Source organism: Molothrus ater, chromosome 4, assembly GCF_012460135.2.
Source record: "Molothrus ater isolate BHLD 08-10-18 breed brown headed cowbird chromosome 4, BPBGC_Mater_1.1, whole genome shotgun sequence".
In the NCBI taxonomy this organism is placed as follows: domain Eukaryota; kingdom Metazoa; phylum Chordata; class Aves; order Passeriformes; family Icteridae; genus Molothrus; species Molothrus ater.
Genome location: NC_050481.2, coordinates 53,986,296 through 54,008,002, shown reverse-complemented (window position 1 = coordinate 54,008,002; position 21,707 = coordinate 53,986,296). Strand labels below are relative to the sequence as shown.

At 38.6% G+C, this 21,707-nt stretch overlaps 1 protein-coding gene across 1 annotated transcript; it reads right to left on the bottom strand.

The window, feature by feature from the left end:
• Positions 1-203: 203 nt before the first annotated feature.
• On the bottom strand, positions 204-6,553 carry CCKAR (cholecystokinin A receptor). The gene is made up of 5 exons (XM_036382737.1): positions 6,430-6,553; positions 5,433-5,684; positions 3,053-3,314; positions 1,351-1,478; positions 204-730 (listed from the first exon to the last, which is right to left on the bottom strand). Exons 1-5 carry the CDS (start codon positions 6,551-6,553, stop codon positions 204-206), a joined length of 1,293 nt encoding a protein of 430 aa, XP_036238630.1.
• Positions 6,554-21,707: the final 15,154 nt, after the last annotated feature.

Below are 21,707 nucleotides of genomic sequence, written 5' to 3'. Positions count from 1 at the left end.
CAGAGCTCTCTTCCTCCTTTGTACTTTTGAAGGAAAGTGATTTAACACTCATACAGTGATAGCATCAATTTCCCATAAAATTCTTGCTGTGTTTACTGCCAGCTGAAGCGTTTCATTAACTCAGGACTAAATGGCGTTCAGCCGATGCCACAGTCACATGCCAAGAGCAGACATTTCAGCACTCCCTGCCTCCCTGGTGCAGCTCAGGGGGGTGCAGATGCAGCCATGTGTGTGTAGGAACATTTGGAGAGGGAAGCCCTCGTTGTTTTGCCCTCCTCCTCATCAGCAGCCTCTCCCCGTGTGGCGGGGGGCGTTTGCGGGGCGCAGCAGGTGAAGGTGGCCAGGAAGGCCATGCGGAAGCGCTTGTTCATGAAGCAGTAAATGATGGGGTTCACGCAGGCAGAGGTGTAGGACAGCAGGTGGATGAAGGAGATGGGAGCCCCCGAGAGACGTCGGTCGGCGGAAGCCGTGTCGAAGGCGCGCCAGGCGTTGACACTGAAGATGGGAGTCCAGCAAATGAAAAACAAAACCACTATCACCATCAGCATACGGATGACAAGTTTCTTGGCCATTAAGTTGGCAGAAGAGCTGTTGCTTCTCACTCTCTCTATTTTGTTGTGGCTCATAGTAGAGAGCTGTTGCAATGGCATTTTCCTTTTCCTTTTGGTTTTGTTGAGGTAACATCCATCTCCATCCTCATATTTGGCACTGCAGGTACTTATTCTTCTTTCTGTACATATAAAGTGCTGTTTAAATAGTTGGCAAAATACCTCTGAACAGTCAGCCAAATAAAAAATAAAGAACGCAGGCTAAATCTAAATAAACAACATAATTCATAGCTGAGCAACTGTTGCAAAGAAAGCACTGGCCTGCTTCTGAGTCAGGCATGTTACCAGCTGCTCCAAATCCACTGTCTCCCAATATTCTCACATCTTACCTCTATACAAACTGATGCAAAAGGTGTAAGAATGTTGCTTAGTCTAGTATGGACAGAAGATAGTTTTCAAGGTTATATGTTTCTACTTTAATTTGACAATTTTCATTGTGACATTTATTGACAAAAATGGTCCTCATCCATAGCCAGAAAAAACCCTTGGTATTTCTATAAAAACAAATTAGAAATTTAATGTATTCTGCCCAGAATCTTTGCAAACAAGCCATAGGTAAGGTTTATTTGCAAACAGCAGTGTAACTGTACTCAAGAAATGCAGCTGGCAAGTTCATGACATAACTGACCATAACAATGACTTTTGCAACTAGAAAGATTTCCTTTTACTGGCCTCAAAATGACTGCTCGTATCTTCAACTGTAACTTTAAAAAGCCCACCCCAAACCAAATTGTTTTGTTACCTCGTGAAGATTTTCTCTGGCTGGCATCAAATTTTATTCCTCTGTAGAGTTCCAAAGAAATTAGACCATATGCAATCATCATTATAATCCCAGGAATAAGAAAGAGTGTGAGGAGCAGGAAAGTGTACCTAAGGAATCAAAAGACACACTGAGAATAGGGAGTGGCAAAAAACCAGAAAAAGTCCTTTTTATACAACTGAGAATTGGGGAACACAGGATTTCAAGATTTTTTGAATTTTTTCATGTCAATTTTGACACCTCAGAAATTTGAAGCTTCCTACTTCTTCTCCTGCTTCCCTCAGAAAGGTACAGCAGGAAAAAGACTACAATGGCTGAAAACTGTCTTTCATCCCACCTATGCAGCCCAGAGGAGATGGGCACTCCCACAGCAGTTAAAGGGGGCAGAAGTTCTCTCTGCCCATGAGTGGGGCTCCCTGCTGTAACCAGATGAGCATCGGTTTTGGTCAATGTAAAATTGCCTTGCAGAAGCTAAATGAGCACCTGCTGATTCTTAAAGGGGTTCTTGGTACATTAAAAACATTTTAATGGTTGGACTCAATGATCTTAGAGGTCTTTTCCAATGCAAATTACTCTATTATTGTGCTTCAGAGAGAGCTGACTTCCAGAGGGCCTTGGCACATGTGGGCAGAAACAGAGCAGCCACAACCTGCGTCTTCATCCCAGGAGCCATGAAGAGCTCCTGAGGAGGGACTCCAGGACTGGCAATCTCTTTGGTAAAGGAAGCAGCTTTTATGTGGTTTCACATAGGCTACTCTCCTAGTCAGCTTCTCTGATGTGGTGACAAGCTGGGGAAATAATGATGTTTAAATGCATCCATGAGCCTGTGCCTCTCCTGATCCCTGTGGCTTTGGTGCAAACTCAGTAACACAGCTGGGAATCTGTAAGGAGACCACAGAGAAAATAATTTTGTCCTGTACCCTTCCTCCTCATGCTGACAAATACCTGAGACTACTACTGAAAGCATGAACACAGTTACTCTCTTTGTGGATATACCATACCAAAATGGTGCAGACTTTAATCTTTTTCCCAGCTCCAGCTGACCTTCAATGTCAAAAAAAAAATCTTACACTTTCTCAGTGCCAGTCAGTGTTTAGTCAACGTGCAAGGACATCATGTCTAGGTACTATTGCTGTTTGATAGTGCTGCTGTTTACCCTGCCTGGATGTGTAGGACTGGGAGATTGTCTCTCCCCACTTCTCTCTGCCCTTATTCTCCATAAGCAACCAAAAGGATTCTCAAATAAGACATTTGCAGCTTCATATTCTACTTCTCTGCTATGGAGAACTTTCAAACGAATTAACAGGCAAGGCAGAACACAGAGGGGTGTGTCTGCATTTCTCAAAAATTAATCAAGGATTTCTCTGAGAACGTTGAAGTTTATGTGTAAATGAGTGAAAGCAGTATTGCTACTACAAGTGACAGATGCTTTCTTTACAATGACAGCTGGGGCTTAGCAGACCATGGTGTGAGAATCATTGCCATGTTGGGCAGTCTTTCCTATGACAAGGAAAAAGTCATTCAAATGTCAGAATGTGAGCAGCTTAAAAATGTTGGGGTTTTCTTACATCTTAAATAAGAATGATAGAGTGTAAACCTTTGCTGAAGGTTAATACTTGATTTTCCATAGGCTTATTGCTACCAGCAGATAATTGCACATTTGCTACCAGCCAGTTGTTCTTACCAAGACTGCTGAATGACATCGCTTGGCCAGAGGAGCCGGCACATATTGGCTGTGGTGTTGTTGTACTTGGTGAAAGGCACCAGCTTGCTGTAGATTGGGTATGGTGACATGATAATAAAGGACACACACCAGGTCGCAGCAATCACTCTCAGGGCATGAGATTTTGTCTGCCAGACCCTGGACTGCAGTGGTTTGCAAATGGCACTGTATCTCTCCAAAGATATGGCAACCAGGTTGAAGGTAGAGACACTTACGGAGACACCTATGCATATAAAATAAAGAAAAAGGTTATCCTCTTGTTTTAAAGGTTACGTTATGTTCAAATGGTCCTGCTTGCTTGCTGTATGCATACAAAAAATTAAAAATATAGCAAACTATTTATAAGCAAAAGATTTATAAACACCAGTCTGATGAAGCCAGTGAAGAATGTGTGGGCAGTGGGTCTGGCTCTCCAGACTGCTCCAGACTGATAGTCCTGCTCTGTGCTTCTCTTGCTCCAAAAGTCCAAGAAAAAAATACACACTCTGTCAAATCATAAAATTCTGGTAACAGAGAAAGAAGACAATTTTATTCTTAATTATTCTCTTCACTACAGTGGTTTGTTCACTAATTGCACTGAAATTCAAACACAGCATTTGAAATCAGTTAATTACTCTCTTAACACAGACGTTCACAGTCCCTTTTTTATTGTTTTAATTTTTTTGAGTGTCCTGCTTGACTTGTGATCTGATTTTCTCATTCAAGAGAGTTAAATCTATTACAACTTTTTAATTAGATGCTAATGAAGTTACAAACAAGGAGAAATGAAGTCATGAAGCAGAATCTTTGTCCTACGAGTATCCTTAATTTCTTCTGTTCATATTTTATAAAATATATTGTTGTTGTCTGTGTTTCTGTCATTGAGGTGCCCAAGTTCACCATTGTAAAATTATCAATATTTTGTCTTAATTTGCCACAAATTTTTCTTTCGGTGAATGACCTTTTATTTGTCTTTGTGAATCTATGTCAGACTATAAAATGCCAATATTGTTACAGTTTATTTTACAGAAATCATCTGTAATTGAAAATTTGTCTTTCTACATCTTAAAATGAAAACCTGAGCATATTTGATGCAATGGTTGTCAGTGTCTATTTGTCAGGTGATGCCTCTGTTACCTGGACATTTAGTGGGAAATCTTCTCTTTCTGACTCTTAAAACAGCTTCATAATGAGAAACTTTATGCTGGTCTATTCCACCAGCATATTTTTTAATAAAGTTTTGGGGGTTTTTTTAATAAAGTAATTTTTTAATAAAGTAATTTTTTAATTTTGGATTTTTTTAATAAAGTAATTTACACTGTGTGCAATAAGAGGAAGATGACAATGCTTCAGTAATGTTTTAGGGTATTTTTCCAGCAATTCATTGTAATTGTTTAAACATGGCCTTTAGTTTTATTGGTTTTATCTACAAAAAGATGTTGATTTCCCATTCGTACACTTTACGTGTGTACTTTCACATTACATCAAAGTTCTCAAGGGCATGGGTTGAAAGGGGACCTGAGGTTTCAGTGATCAACTAAGAGTCTCCCAAAGCAGCAAACTTTACATAATGCATAATGTTCTCCTTTTTTCCTTTCTCTTTTTCTTTTACTTTTTCTTTTTCTTTGGTTGGTTTTGTTTTGTTTTGTTTGTTTGGAGTTTTTTTGGTTAAGAAACAAGCAAATGCAGAGGAAATATTAAAGTGAGACAAAAAAATCACCTACACATACATAACTCAGACATTTTGAAACTCCTAGATCCTGGCTCCATAACCAAAATGAGTATGGCAGGGCACACAAAAGTGATGCTTATTAAAGTCAGCCTCTAAAATCTATATCTGTGTTTTATCGTCTTCTGGGGAGCTCTGATCACACCTGGTCTGTCTGCAAAGAGTACTTGCTCCAACCTACAGCTCTGCAAATGACACCTGCTTTGGCCTATTTCTCTTTTCTTTTTAATGTATCATTGCTGCCAAAAATCTGTGGGTAAAATCTGCCCTTACTGAGGGTGTACTAGCCTATCATTTCTGGTGGGTGACCTGGACACTGATAAGAATCTTGTCAGTGATGGCTAAGCAAGTGCATGTGCTGGGTTCCTCATTAAACTTTGATCATGCAACATCTTCACATCCAGCAAAACATTTCTGTATGTCATTAAAGTTAAGTGTGTGTGCCTCTGTGTTTTGCTGGATCAGACCAAGGACACCAAAACCCTGAAGATTTGCACCACAAAGTTGTTTCTTTGTAAAACTGGTAACTTGAATGGTGGATGGAAACAATCAGCCTCTTATAGATCTTTAAATACCTTCTCACCCTGTCTCATTAGTCAGTCTTCAAAATAAGTACAAACTTCCCAGACTTACCCATGAAATAAGTGGCAGTTTTGCAAACAGCACTTCCAAAAATAAAATCTTTTAGCAGGTTGGGAATGAGGGTGAAAGGCATGCAGAAAAGGCAGAGCATCAGGTCGCTGACTGCTAGTGACAGCAGAAAGGTGTTGGTGACTGTTCTCATCCGCTTGTTTCTTATCAGCACCGTAATCACCAGAACGTTCCCCAAAATGCTGAGCAGAAATATCAAGCAATACAGCAGAATCCGTATTATCTGATGCAAATCTGAAAATTGTCACAAAAAAAGATCAGTTACACAGTATTCAACTCAGATTAATATTATATATTTCAACCTTTAATCAGAAAGTAAAAGCCTTTCTGTAGTCAGTTTTATGAAGGTTTATGCCTTTACACCAACACAAAATCAGTGAAACTGCTGAAATTCTTAAATGCATTCTGATCTACCTAAATTGCATGGCATTAATCTACAATATAAGCAATACAATGTACATTTGGAGAGTCAAATAAAACTTCTTAAAGCATGTGCTTCTCATGCTGCTGACTGTGCACCACTTACTCACCATGAGAGATCCTATTTTATGCAGAAGTAAGAAAAGATCAAGCAATCAAAAGACATTTTAATATATGGATTTTTTTCAGCTTCAGAGTGCTATGATTTCATATTAAATCACTTTCATACATGGTGTCAGATCTGATCACTCCATTGTTATTGAATTGAATAAAAATCATGCTACTCCAAGTTCTTAGCAGAGATGTTTGCATTTTGTGCTCCAAAGTGCTACTGTTTTAGTGTTCCATTATATCCAAATTTTTTCCTAGTTCAATTTTGAACTCGGAAAACCAGCACATACTAATTTTTTTGCTGCCTGTTTCTCATACTAACTTAAAAGCAAGCAGTTGATTTCCCACTCTCTCAAGAAAATGACTTGCATAGCTCTTTCTTTCTATAGTCTCTCTGCATCCAGCTAGAACTAAAACTGCCTGGAAAAAATCAATTTTCCATACATACCTTTAGAAGGATAGGGTCCATCATCCACACAGAAAAAAGTGTCATTTTCCAAGATGATATCGCAGAGGAAATCAGTAATGTTGGTACCATTCCCAAGGAAGCTACTGGCATCAACTATTTCCATTCTTCAGTATCCACAGGTTAGCTCTGATGGAGAAGAAGGTGGGCTTGTGACTATCTGCCCATGCTTTCAGTAAACAAGTGGTTTCTGAATGAAGTCTTCAGAAGAAATGCAAGAGAGGCAGCTGTGCAAGGAAGCTGTTCTGAGTCTCCAGCAGGAGCACCCAGTACACAGAGTCCTGTTCTGGCTGAACACGATTTATTCCAGAGGCACACACGGGAAAGCAAAGCGTGCGCACACACACACTCACACGTATGCACACACTCACACACTCACACACACACAGACACATCCCCCTGGGTACTTTTTAGATCCACCCTCTTCTGTTACTGCTCTACTGTTGGGATTATAAACAGGCTAGAAAAAGATTACAGCATTAACCCCTTGCAAGATTGCTTCTACTCATGTCTCTACGTTATTTCTCAGAGGCAGCCTCTTAGGTCACAGCCTATAAATGAGACCCAGTGAGTGAGGAGAGTGATAAATCTGACTCTCAACATTTAAAATGGTAAGAGTTGCTTAACAAAAGGGCAGAGAAGAGAAAAACATAGTGAAGATTTTGCATTCCTTACATGGAAATTATTCTTGTCTTCATATTTTTCAGAGTAAACTGAAGATAGGGTAGACTCAGAAAAATAAAAGCAGCTACATTTATCTCAATTGGCAAAGTGCTAGTTTCATGTGAAAGTGCTGTACGTGCCTGATCCAAACCCCAGCAAGTCAATAGAAAAACTCACCAATTTCACTTAGTAGATCAAGTCTTATGAAAGTATATTAGAATTGTCAGTTAATATAAGCAGAAGTCTATACATTTCCTCTGTGCAAGAACTTATGACTTGACAAACTTGATAAACCTGATAAATCGTGCCACATTAGTTACACACCAGTAGAAAACAAAGATCTTTATGGCTTAGAAATTCTGCTTTTTTAATAAATATCATCCTCAGTGGTTTTTTCACTAAATCATGGGCTTTTACTTTCCAGTATATAGCTTGTTTATGGCCAGAAATGCAAATTAATATTAGAAATTAATCTCTACTATAACTGAATGAAAAACTAATTTCACATTTTAAATCCCTTTTACTTAAGAGCAGTAACAGATTCTTTATAACAAATCCTGACCCCTCAAAGCTGATGCACATGGACTGGAAAGCCTGGCTTTCTCTTCTGATCTTGCCAGTTTTGCTTTATAGTACAAATAATGGGAATAGGTATGTAGGAAACTAGATTGAAAAGTTAGATTGAAAGCTCTAACTTGTCAATTATCCTTTGTACCTCTGGAGTCCTGGATGCAGCTGGCCATCGGTGGCCCACACCACAGCGTGGTCCCACTGACCACCCTGCTCTCAGGCTGTGAGAGCCTGGCCGGGGCTGTGATTAGCATTGGGAAGCTGGTGCAGGTCTCTCCTATCAGTCTCAAAGATATGTGACAGGGTGAAGGACCAGCTTCCACAGGACAGCAGGAGCCCCTCACTGAGCCCCAGCCCAAGGCATGGGCCACTTCAGAGTCAAGACATGCTTGCTAAGCACATCAAGATGGGTGAAGCCAGGAGGCTTCACAGAGTCTGCAAAAAGGCAAACTGAACCAGGCTGCACTGGCCACAGCTCACCCTGTGTGCTGTGCAGGCAGCAAAGGGACTGGATCACTGCGGTAGGAGACAGCAGGTGCAGCTTGAAGAGCTGAGGGATGAGCCATGACCAAGTCCAGAAGGTGCTAATTTAAACCAAAAGCAAGAGCAGAATGTGTGAGGGAATGATAATCTGTGCAAATCCCAGCAACTGTGGAGTTTGTGTTTAAAACTAACTGGATCCCCTTGTTCACATTCTCAGGACTACCAATGTATAAGGTGCAGCTTTCCTCTACAAATTTGTCCAGAGATTTTTATCTGTTATTAGAGTCCTCATCAGTTTTCCTTTGAACACCAGGCTTCCAGACTGGCTCACAATTCCAAGGGTTTAGTTCCCCTGGAGTCCTTTTTAAACATTGGCATCACATTTACACAATTTTTTTCCCCTGGCAACAACGTAGTTCTAAACAATAGATTGCACATCATCGTTAATAATTTTACTATTTCCTTTAGAAGTTCTGGATGAATACCATCTGGTCCTGGGCTGAGCTCGATTCAGCATCTGCTAGTTAAATTGCCAGAGTAAATGAGGAAGAATTTGCTATGAACTCTTGACTTCATATTGGAATGAATTTCTGCATGAAACATATCGAGATCAAAGAGTTTTGTTTTTCTAAGCTTTTATTTTGCATAGATTTACTCAAATGTACAGCCAATAGTCCTCATGTTTGAACAGTTCTGAGTTGCCTTTATAATATCATTTCTCTCCACTACATTTAGCTAACTGCTTGACAGATCACTCTCCATGCAGATCAGTATCATCTCATTGTCTCCCTGCAAGTTTCAGGAGAGACAAAAAAGGAGGCTTTAACGAAATGCTTGCTCATTACAGATGTAATTTTATAATTTAGGAGAAACAAAAACCCGAGTGTCTGACCACTTGTACTTAATCATGCATTATTTGGGATGTTGAAAGTTTTAGGCAAGAATTTCTCCGGAGCTGGCTGTTTTATTAGCAACATTGATTTATTAATAAAATTGTTTTTCAATTAAGAAATAATTTAGGTATCTTAATATGACTGTGTTGATAGTTTGGACAAAAGTATACCAAAATATTTTTCCTGTATTTGAAAGGAGCTTGCTAATCTGTGACAATAAAAGAATCTGCCTCTTTTAATTCTAGTCTTAATCCTTTTCTCCCCTGTAATGTCATATGCTGAACACACTGCCCTTGCAGCCAAAACAGCTGGTGTGCTCTGCCATTTCCTGCTATCTGTATGTATCTTTTCTCACCCAAAACCAAACCACATCAATTTACAGTTATCTCATTCTTTTTTCCTGAAGAATATTCTGTTCTATTCTTTCATTAATTTGATAAAGATCTTAAATAGAAAATTCACTTGTAAAATTGTGAATTTGGAAAAGCATATCTTATCTGGTGTCAAATTTACAAATAGGTTTTGGTTTATCTTAGGTTAGACCTTACCAGGACCTTGTCAGGTCTTTTTTGTCCTGACAAGTGAAATTAAATAAAAAAAGTAGAAAAAACATATATGAAAAGTCATGGTCTAGTTCTGTTCGGATCATACTGATCCAAACTAAATAATATAAGGATGAAATTTGCTTCTGAGCACCTTGTTGTACTATCAGTGATTTCTGAAAAACCATTCACCAGCCATAGATGGGATCAAAGGCAAACAAGGTGCTCCTGCTGCCCCTGCAGTGCTTCTGCAAAGGTCACATATTACATGGCATGTTGCTTAATTAATCTCTGGAAGACTCCACAGGTCTTCAATGATGAAATTCTTCTATTTAGGTCATGTTATTATCAAGACACATCTCAAGGTATCTTTTAAATTGTTTGGGGGTGACCACTTTTCATTGTTTTGAAGTGCAAAGTCATAGTGTTTGAATCTCCTGAAGATTTGCAGTACCATCTACCTGACCTGCCTGTGAGATGCTGTGCAGCTGGTCCTGATGCCTTCATGGGCATCCAGGCAGCCTGTCCCACCACCTTGCTCAGAAGAGAGGAAATGAGACCTCCCAGGTGATGGCTGTGAGTTCTGTACAGTGTTCAAGGCTCTCTGATGAATGGCATAAATAAAGCATATTGTCTCTGTAAATCCTCAGGTCCAGTTTCATAATAATGGTAAAGATTCTATGGGCTTCCAGGGTGCAAAAGGGATTTCTGCTCCAGAAATTTCTATGCAAGTTCTGTATACAATTTAGGGAAAGTGCTTCAAAGAAATATGTGTAAATCATTTGTCCAGTGTAACATAAGTTCTCATAACAATCCTTCTGATGCCCTGTGATATTACTGAAGTCTGGGATGAGTCATGGTCCACTCATTTTGCCCAAATGGTTCACCTTGCATGCTGCTACTCATGTTGGCACTTCTCAGACCATCACTGAGCTCAGCTGCATCTCCTCTCCCCTCACATCTGGCCCTCTAACTATTAAAAATTGAGGGCAGAATTACATCAATGCTCTCTGAACAATTGAAGCTGATCCTTTTCCTTTTTGTGTCTTATCATAACAGATTCATAAGTGCTATGAAGAATGAATGCACACCCATGAAAGAGGAACATAGATATTTTTAAAAGGTGTTTGTTTCTTTTGCAGGCTACACATGATATTGTACAACCCTTTTTGTCCTTTCACCCTGTGAATGTTAATTTGCTAGGAAAACACAGTTCAGGATTTAAGCTAGACATGCAAGCAAATAGCCCTGCATACCCTTATGCTGTGGGTATATTATGTGCTAGAACTCCACACCAAGTAAACTGCATCAACCCATGGCCCAGGAGAACTCTTTTTCTGGGTTATATTAGCACCATCAAACGTTGGTACCATTAATGTTCTCCTTTGAGCAAACCTTCACATATTAGACCAACCTCAGTCAAAGTCAAAATCCATCACATATTCTAAGGTACTGGTCATCTGAGACTTTTCCAAGGTACAGTCATTACATGGTTTCTAAAAAACAGATAAAAGATCAGGGATTGCCACCAGAAACAACCCCAATAGGTTATACCATCAGCAACAAAATGGTACAACTGTTCTTGACAGTACTCAACTCCCTAACAAAGCTCAAAACAGCAACAGGCTGCTAAATAAAGCCCCACCTGTCACAACTGAGAACTGCAGTCTTTGATGTTAAGATTTCAGTTAGGCACATAACAAAGAGTCACAGCTATTTTACCACAAGAGATTTTCATTAGCATATCTCACAGAGGTATATTAATGAAATTAGTTATGTTAACTGCAGCTCCTACGAGTTTCAATTTAAAGGTGAAAAAATAAAGCAAGTATTAGGCACAGACCACTCCATGGGAGACTGGAAGAGTTGGGAAAAGCAAGGAAGTCTCTTTAGACTGCTGCTGTCTGACACTTTGCTCTCAAAAGAAGCCACTCTATCCTCATGACGTTAAGATCAAATTGATTTCCACATTTCCACAGAATTAGATAAAGAGATGTTAGTTTCACAACACCAACTAAGTAATTTAGAGAGTGGCTGTGCAATTAGCAGGGAGGAAATGGAGAAGGTCAGCTGATGTATTATTGGGTGAATTGGTACCAGCATGTCTGAAGCCAGGGCTTCAGTTTGTGTGTCTTACTATGTACAGAGAGAAATTACTTTGTGTTCCATAGCATTTCATCTAACATCAACATTTTTAGAGGAGTATCAGCGTCTGTTGATAATAAATTCCCTTGAGGTAATAATGCTGAGCTTTGTTCACTGACATGTGAGTTCCCAAGAGTCATCTAATCCTTATTTTAAGGGAGTCCAAGATATGGGAATCAAGAGAGGCATTGTCTCTATTAGACAAATACTGAAAATTAGACTTACATAAAATGAATAAATTTAATCAGCAATAGTCACTCTTTAAAGTTTCAGTTTTTTACAGGAAACATAAACTTCCTATGAGCAGTCATCTGATTTGACATAAATTTGCACAAGTCTGCACAAGAAATAGAACATACAATTTATTATATTTTGATGAATTCTCTGTTATTCAGTACCAAAGAGGGGCACATAGCCTCAGATTTTAAAGAGTAACTAACTGGCTAAACCTCTTCTCAACAACTGATATCTGAGTATGAATTTTTGTCATTTGAAACAATTAAAACCATGAAGTGAGGGTAGAGAGCAAAAATTTTAGAAGATATTGCAAAATGTCTCTCCACTAGAAGAGCTATCTATCATTACTACTGGTACAACATAGACAGAAACAGTACTCCATAAAACCCTGTGAGCAGAGCCCACAAGGAAACAACACTCCTTGAAAGTATGTAACCAATAGAAAAGCAAAAGACTGTGGGATGTCTAGAATTCTGCTGGTTTCCCATTGTCATGATTTTGCATGGAAGGGTAGACAGACAGCAAGATGACAGGTTGTCCCCTTCAAATTATGGGCTTATATAATGAAAGTAAGATTTTAAATTAGGCTCATGGCCTGCGTTCTGTTGTTCACAATTAAGTATTTTATTGTTTGACTCTTGTTCTCTTACTGTGATAATCTCCAGGCCAGTTTTTTCAGTTCAATGGAACTCTGCTAGCTGGTACTTTGGACTAATTATTGAATACAATAAGAGGAGGTACAGGGAGACCTTCAGGAGCAAAGACAATTTACCCCAGCTGAAGTTTTCTTCCAGGTCTTCATTTCTGGGATGTCTAGCTTTATTTGTAAATGACCTAAATGCTCTTTGCATTTTGGACTTCTTTGATTGGTATAATGCCATCCAATAACTGTATGTAGAAAGTTGTCAGTTATCATTTTCTGAGAAACTAGGGGAGGCAGATCAAGTCCATACTGACAAAAACTACTTTAATTTATTTCAATTGTTGTGCTAAGCAATCCTGGAAGTATTTGATAGCAATTTCAAAACACTATTAAAATACTGAAACACTGAAAATAATATTTTCCAGAGTTTCAGCACAGACGAGCTGTTAAATTATGGTATTGTTTGCCTTACTTGCCAGGCTTTTTTCTATATAATCCTTAAGAAAATATACTCTGAGGAACAATTGCTGTAGTTAATTTGGACTATTTGCTCATGTTTATATGGCATTACATAGTGCAGGGAGTTAATGTGACTGAAAGTATGTAAGTTTTAAATTAATTTTCATTGTTTAGTCTTTGCTTACATTACAAAACTGTTTTACATCTGCCAAGAAGTCTCAACTCTCAAAAGAAGGGAGAAACAAAACTCCAAGACAAACTCAGCTCTGAATTCTCTACACTCACTTTTTGACAGAGTCAGATTCAGTCAGGCTGCTGTCGTGTGTCCAAATATCCAGGGTTTATAAATTAAGCATATCAGAAGTTGGATCTCTTGGATGTAATTCTTGTATATAGAGAAGTTAAGTGTCACACTCTTGATTTTTTTTAATGAACATTTGAAAATTTGCAGTATATTAACTGCAATTAACTGGGTGATTTTTTTCTAATATTTTTGTGTGTGTGCCTGAAGTCATTATCTCATATTTGCAATTTCATGACATTCTGGTTTGGCCCTTTCCAGAACCAACTGCACTGGTGCTCTGTACAGAAAAAGGAGTGCAAAAGAATCACAGATCATACTCACATTCTGGCTACTGTGTCTCTTCTTGGATACCTTACCTCTTCACAATGCTCTCCTTTCATTCTAATGCATTCATTCTGCAATCCTACAATGCGGGAAAAATGAATAAAATGAAGTAAGAAAGGTATTTCTGATGAGATAATGACAAAAGATCAGTAACATTTTGTCTTTTGTTTTTACAAGCTTTGCTGAGTCAAGTTCCTGGAGCAAGTAAAAGGTTTTTAAAATATTCTAAGCAATATGCTAGTTAAATACTCCCAGTTTACACTGTCACCCACTCTGGTTTTAAACCCAGTGGTACTTAAAGCATAATCCTGATCAAACCATAATCTAACAGTGATTTTATCTCTTTAATTTCAATTTACATTTCTGTTAGAAAGTTAGAATTGTCAGCTGTGATTGTATACTTTGTAGAGACAGACCTCCCCAAAGTCTTCACTTAATCCTCAGTGACTGCTCATGGAAGTTATTAGGAGTCAAATAGGAATGCTCTGGCAAAAAAAAAAAAATAAAAAATCATTATTTCATTAGCTGTTTAACTGAGCCATTTCATACCAGAATATCTTTTTCACAAGACCTTATTACGAGAAGGCTAAAAATTTAAAATTGGATTCTGGGAGAAATATTAAAATAAATTCTAAAAAATCAGATCATTATATAAATTGGTAAATAAGTTTTCATCTTCTGTTTCAAGAGGAGTAGATGGTAGGTCACATACAATATTATCCAACCTAAAATAATAGGAAACTTTTATTCCTGTAGTCTGAAGTGTTACTAAATAGTCAAGGCCTTACAAATTTAACACTGTTTGAGAAGAAACTGGCAGTACAAATTGATAGTTTTTGATGAAATCCAGCTTAATTATCAAGAAGGCAATACCTTTCATTTCCCTTAATAGTATAGGGGAATGAGAAAAAACCCCAGGATTCTTCCTTGCTTACACTTTTCCCATCATCCTGACATGGTGGCTTATTTAGTTAGTGACATGATAACAACTTCTTCTGCTCCTTCTTCAGTGCATCCTCATGAGTGGTTTTTTACTTATTGCTCATCCTATTTGTGCATAGTTTTCTTCTGCTTTAGGCCAACTTAACCAAAACTGAATTTCAACATGGCACCTTCAGTCTGGGGTGTTCATCCCTTAGACAACCCAACTGATCTGGGTTCACACCCTCAACTGGTGTTATTTCCAGTTCTAAGGAGGAAATAAATGGTTAAGTCTCAAAGACTTGTGCCTCTTGGATAAAATTATGAAAGCTAGTAGTATCTATTTTATATATTTGTCCCATCCATATTCTTGCTGCAAACCCCACAGATATATCCAGGAACAGAAAAACAGTCCTACATTTTAAAAGTAGCTTCCTTAAAAGAGTCAGTGTCATGAAGTTGTGTCAGAGGAGCTTTAAGTTGGATATCAGGAAGAGGTTCCTCACCCAGAGGGAGGCCGGGCACTGGAACAGGCTCCCCAGGGAAGTGGCAGAGCACCAGCCTGGCAGAGTTCAAGGAAGCGTTTGGACAATGTTCTCAGGCACAAGGTGTGACTGCTGGGGATTGTGCTGTGCAGGGTCTGGAGCTGGAGCTGATGATCCTGAGGTCCCTTCCAACTCAGGATATTCTATGATTCTGTGATGATCTCATGCTGTTATCTCCCTGCATGCCAATACATCTGTGGGGGCCGAGCTCACCTATCACACCTTTGATCTAAAATTTTATTATGCTGGTTTTGTTATTAGCCTAATTTTGCCAAAATGAGAAGCCCTTCTGCTGTTGAACAACTCCAATATGGAATTTTAATTCCATATTTTAGGTTGATGCTATACATTATCCAGCAGGAATCCACCCAGCTCTACTCTCTATGAGTGCAAGCCTGAATTCAGTTTCAGACACAAAGACCAGGAAATACATGTCTTTATTTAAGCTCAGAGCACATTTTATCCCATCTACTCTGGAAAATGTGTCCTTTGCTTAACAGTGGGTAGGCATGTTGGGTACAGGGGTCCTTCCTATGAAGAACAAAAGTGATCAATGATAAATTGTATTGCTTATATGACTGCTTGCTCATATTAATGACTGATAGTCTCAGATAGGCTGTACAGTTTTTGGTTTGTAAGTTTCATACCTTGTCTCTTTACATTTTTTTTTTTTTTTTGCAATAAATGAATTTTATTTCAACCCTTCCTGAGCCCTTTAGCACATTCACTTTTGTGAATGTTTTCTAATATTCCTTCCTGGTCTTTCTGGAAACATGCTGCAATATAGATTATAAGATTCAAGCCTGTATCCTGTAATTAACAAAATAATACAATTTTTTAGGTACTACCTCTGTCCTTTTTTTGATTTAGCAAATTTGTTGTGCATTTGAAAGATTTCTTTACAGACCTCTAAACAGTGATACAAAACAGGAAACCTAACCGCAGTTTTATATTTAAAATTTTTGGTTTCAATGTGCAGAGCTTCATCTGAAATCAAATCATTTGGGTTTGTTTGCGCTCCCTAGAGCTGTGTATAATATTTTGGTGTCATTTTCCCTTTAAGCAGATCCCTATATTAATTTGTATGTTTTGGGTTAGTGAAAGCAGGGTAGTCTGCCACTCAACGGCTCTGAATCCAGCCTTCAGAACTATGCTTCACATATGTGTGCTATTCCATCCCACTGTTCAACTCTTTTTTGGGTGAATTTTTGAGCATGTTGTTATAATGAACTTATTTCCACAGTAAAAGTTTGATCATCTAGTTGTGCTTCATATATGCACAACAATTCCTGTAACAGGCAGTATTAGTGATCAATGTTTCAGATAATTTTCTGCAATAATGTATTCCTAAATACAAACAGAGAAACAGCAGAAACTTAGAAATTAGGGCTCAGTTTTACATTTTGACTTAATCTGCTTTGAACTAATACAGGACAACTGCAACTGTTTCACCATAGGATTCTTTAGGCCCCCACTATGGCCCGGGATGTGTCAGAGAAGATTCTTTTCCATAGTTGGTGATGATATTTAATCAGTGCCCGGTGCTCCCTTTCGGTGATACACGGCATTTATTTGTCCATGCAGGGAAAGGAAAGCAACATCACTGAAGAAAAAACTATGAGAAACTTAGGAAGGTTTGCCTGCTATCTTCTGCTCATTCAACATTTCCGTTTTGCTGCACTTCCAGCTGTCTTTTCAACAGAGCAGACATCAAGTTAAGGAAGTGGAAATCAAGGTAAAGGATACGTGAAAAATCCTTGTAATGGAAGTAAAAATCTCCCTGACCAAAACTAGATTGTTTTTTTGAACAGTTACAGTAGCTGGTGAACCACAACCATTACAAAAACCCTTCAGGAGTTTCTAGTTCCTTTTGGTTTATTATTCACTTGTGTTTTTCTATCTGAAAAATTATCAAACAAGGAAATGAAACAATGGAACAATCCTTCACATTTAAAAAAAAGAGAGAGAAAAGAGAAAGGATTTATCAACTTTGTCATCAAATCTTAATCAGAAGAATAAAACGCACTCAAGAAGAGATCCTTGTTCTGCCAGCTGAAGTTTATGATTACCTCTTAATGATTAAGGAGAAGGCAGCAATGATCTAGACACTACATAATGTTCCAAGGTGGTCTGCTGGCTGTTGAAGACTTGCACCAGGCACTGATTTGACTGTGTGGTAAATTGTATATATTCCAGGCAATGAACAGACGTATAACAGACTACCTTAAAACATTTATTACATTTTCCACAAAGAAGAAATTCCCCTACTGCAATAAGTAGGATATAGCATCAACAAGCTATTTCAGTGGAGTAATGCTCACTATTGTGTAACAAATAAACAGATAATGAGAGGGTTTGATATTTTTCAAAAGTAGATATTAAAACATCACCACGCATATGTTTTTAGATATTTTCATAGCATCATAGGAAGGTTTGGGTTGGAAGGAACCCTAGAGATCATCTAGTTTCAATCCCCCGCTCCAAGGGCAGGGATGCCACCCACTAGATCAGATTGTTCCTGTTTTCAAAAAGAGCATACTTCTTGTGAGAGACAGGACCCAAATCCTGCTTGTATTTACATCACATAGACTCACTGGAGTCAATGGGTTTAAAAAGAACATAGACTCTCACCCTAGCACACCCACACACCAGTAAACTCTGACATGGAGATGTTAACTAAGAATCCACTGAGACAGTTCCTTTTACTGCTTTTCTTCCTTATAGATCAACTGTTTATATTAAACCTTAAAAGCAATAGCTAAAGTAAGCTGCTATTTGTGACCTGAGAAAATGCTTGTTCATGAATGCTGAATCATGTCTTTTAAGAGGTTTGGCTAAGTACAATAGTTGTGTACTTTTTCCAACAGACTTGCTCTCAGGTGAATATGCAATTTAAAGAAACAAAATATACATGCCATGTGTGAAGTGCATAAACTACCCAGTGTATAAACTGTATTTGTGATTCAGCATGTGTTTCCCTTCAGTGTGTACCTACATGGACTCCATTTCTGCCTTAGGTCCAAGAAATCCTACATTGGCATAATTACATCTTCATGCATGGCAAGTGCACACATGGGATTTTACCAACCAGAAAATACAGAATATTACTGCTAAAACCCATGTCACTTGACTAATAATACAACACATCAAACATGGACTAAATCTAATGACACTAGAAAAACTAGGGACTGTGTGCATGTTAGTTTTGTTACATATCTGATAACTCACAGCTCCAGCTATTACTCAGAAATGCCTCAAAAAAGTACCACTAATAGATATTATCACCTGAAATTCATGGTCCTCTCTAGTGAGGCTTACACTATCTAAAGCCAAGGTTTGGTAGGAAATTACCTAAAATCAAGAACTGGAGTTAACATGAAACTCCTAAGACTAGACTGATAATCCTTGACATCACTGGTAGTCAAAGTCCAGCTCTCAAGTTCAGCCACATATTAGAGAAAAGATATTAATTCCCATGGACAGCATTCTGCAATAAGAGATGTTTTCTGCTCTGATAAGTGAAGATACACCATCTAAACTTCCTACATTCTTCAGATTGCATCAGTGGTATTGGGGCAAGAAAAAAAATCTCATTACTCCACAGGAACTGATTATTTTGAAGAAAATATTGAAACTTGTCAAAATACACACTGTCACTTTTTGGTAATTTGAATAAAGTTTGAAAGTCAGAAGGGTGAGTCACTGACAGATCTTTCTTCTTTTGTCATACATCTGTTATCAGCTCCAAACAATATATCATGATTCAGACTGCAGAGGGAAACCAGTGGATATTATGAAGAGGAGCTTGCAGGTTTGGTCCATAATGGAGATTAAAGTTTAATATACATTTGTCTAATATAAAGAGTGAGCACACTGAATAAAAGACTGAATATGATGTTCTCTGAAAGTACCTGCTTGGATTAGGAATCCATTGGAACTTGACACTTTAGTTCACAGGTGAAGTTCTGATAATGGCTTGAAATGGAGAACTGGGGTAATGGATTTTAAGCACTCATGAATTAAAATGGTTCCAAGAAAAGAAAGGAGAAATGAAATTTTGGACAGGAGTAGCTCTTTAGATGAAAAAAAAAAACCACTAACCAAAAAACTACACAAAAAATCCACTTGTCATTTCTCACAGCAACAAAATGAAAGGTGAAGGTGGGATCAGGGCAGTGTGAGTGTTGTGAATGGCTTAGGCAGAGTGTCTTCGGAGCAGCTGACTGGAAGTGCTGGGATTTTGTTGACTGCTGGGATTTTGTGATTGGGACTGTTGGGATTTTATTGACCTTGCTGGGATTTTTTTGTTTTCCCTCACCCATTATCTGTCATACAACACCACTGCCTCCTTTGGTGATACCTGCAGACAGCCTAGGTCAATATTAGGTCAATTACCATATTACATGGAAAAAGCCAAGCTGGCTGACTGTAATTTTTACTTTCTGTTTCCAGATTCTCAGTGCTTTCCAGACCTGTTGTGGCAGATTAATAAAAGACACTTGGGATACCAGTATCAATACAGTTAAGTGAAGTAACTTGACACAAAACACAGTAAACTAAGGTATAATGCTGTAGAGCACTGCAGTGGAATGGAGAAGGAATACCAAGAGGAGACAATTGGTGTTCAAGGGTGTAAGACTGAGACACTGAGAAGGACAGACCAACAACCCAAAATAAAACATGATGACATCTACACCAGACCTGCTAATAAAACCAACAAGCTGCCTCTGGTATGTGGTACTGGACATCATAAAACCACTCTATGCTGACTGTACTGCAGTTGCTTATGTGCAATTTAAAAGTAAATCATTATGAAAAAGCTGTAATTGTCAAAAACTTATCACAGGAACCAGTTAAACCATTTGTGTGAAACCAGGGGATAGGCTAAAGCATAAGTTGGGATTTCTGCCAATGCCTGTTATTTAAGTGATATTTTCTAATAAATTTCTGTATTTCTCGAGCTGCTATGCAGTCCACTCCTTGTAAGGAAACAAAAAAGAAGCACACACTTAAGCATGAGATTTCTTAACTAGATATGGAAGGGATACACAAGAAGCTGTTAACAGCCCTTGGTAAGATTCTGTAGATTATCTCTTCATATCGCCCTACTTTTAAGCTTGGATTGGCATTTACAAGAAGTAAGTTTTCCTACCCATACTGGAGATGTAACTGACCAAAGGGAAATGCAGTGGAGGGAAACCAGGCTGGAAACAGCCTAAAAAACCAAGGAATGAAGATCAACACATGTACATAGACAAAGGGTTATAAAGGGGAACCTTGGAGCAGAGGTAGTCAGGGGCAGGAAATTACTCCTCTGCAGCTGACCTTAGTTTTTTATCCCATTTTTTTGACCTATAGGGATCAGGGTGGTTTTTGCAGACCTGCAAAGTCTTATGCATTGCACATGAAACTCACCTGTGATGTATGATTTGCCCACACTCCCCAGCAGCAGGGGAACACACACTTCCAATCAGGCAAGGTGCTCTGGCTTCTGTCCCACTCCGTGACCTGCCCTGGGGCCAAACGTGGTGTCTGCAGATCACATGGGAAGCAGCCAGAGACTGTGCTGTGCTACCAGCAGGAATTACCCAGCCCCTGAGTCCTCACCTATCAAACTGCCCTGACAAATAACACACTCACCAAACACAACATTTGCCTCCCATCCCTGTGGCAGTCCACAGGTTTGCTCACAAACTGGAAAGGAAAACGCTGCCAAGGACTGTACCAGGCAAGGAGGGAGGGCTCTCTCTCCCACTTGCAGCTGAAATGTGAAACTCTGGACTTCAGCTATTGACCTGCAGAGCTCATGGTCACACTGCAGGTTTCTGCATGTGCTTTCCTTAGCAGGTGAAGTTCCCACACAAACAAAGGATCCTCAATTAAAAAAACCAAAAAAAGCCCAAAAAAAACCCCAAACAAACCAAAATGAGGCGAGGTACTCTCTGTATGGAACGTTTTGCAGACTTTTTTCATGAACTAGCACAGAAAGTTATTACACTTTGTATGCTTGTTCAGTTGGGAATGTAGATAAAAATATCATTAACTCTCTCAATACATAGGGAAAAAAAATGTGTTCACTGTTGCCCCTAACATTATATATGCATGTAAGAAAAGAAGCAACAGAACACTTGATGTAAATCAGAATAGATATTCAAGGCACAGGTAGGCGACTGGGTTCATTTCTCTGTGCTCTCTATGAACTGAGAAGCAACCTCTCCTCAGTATTTTGATTAGCATAAGTGACTGTTTTAGGTTTCTCTACAATTCATTAAAGAACTCCATCTCTGACCTTCTGTTACTATTCTTTCCTTTTTAAACTTCATTTTATCCAGAAATGCTCACAAATAAATGAAAACTGCAGACAAATGAGTTCAGGTGCACTTTTTATACCTATTATATGCAGTAGTTTTTTCTATTGACGTAACTGATGACATCTATCATTTCCTCATATCTGTCATTCACAATAGTGAAAAACTTACTCTTGATGTTTCAGCATCTTGAAACATTCTTTGTTTTACAGAGGTCATCCTC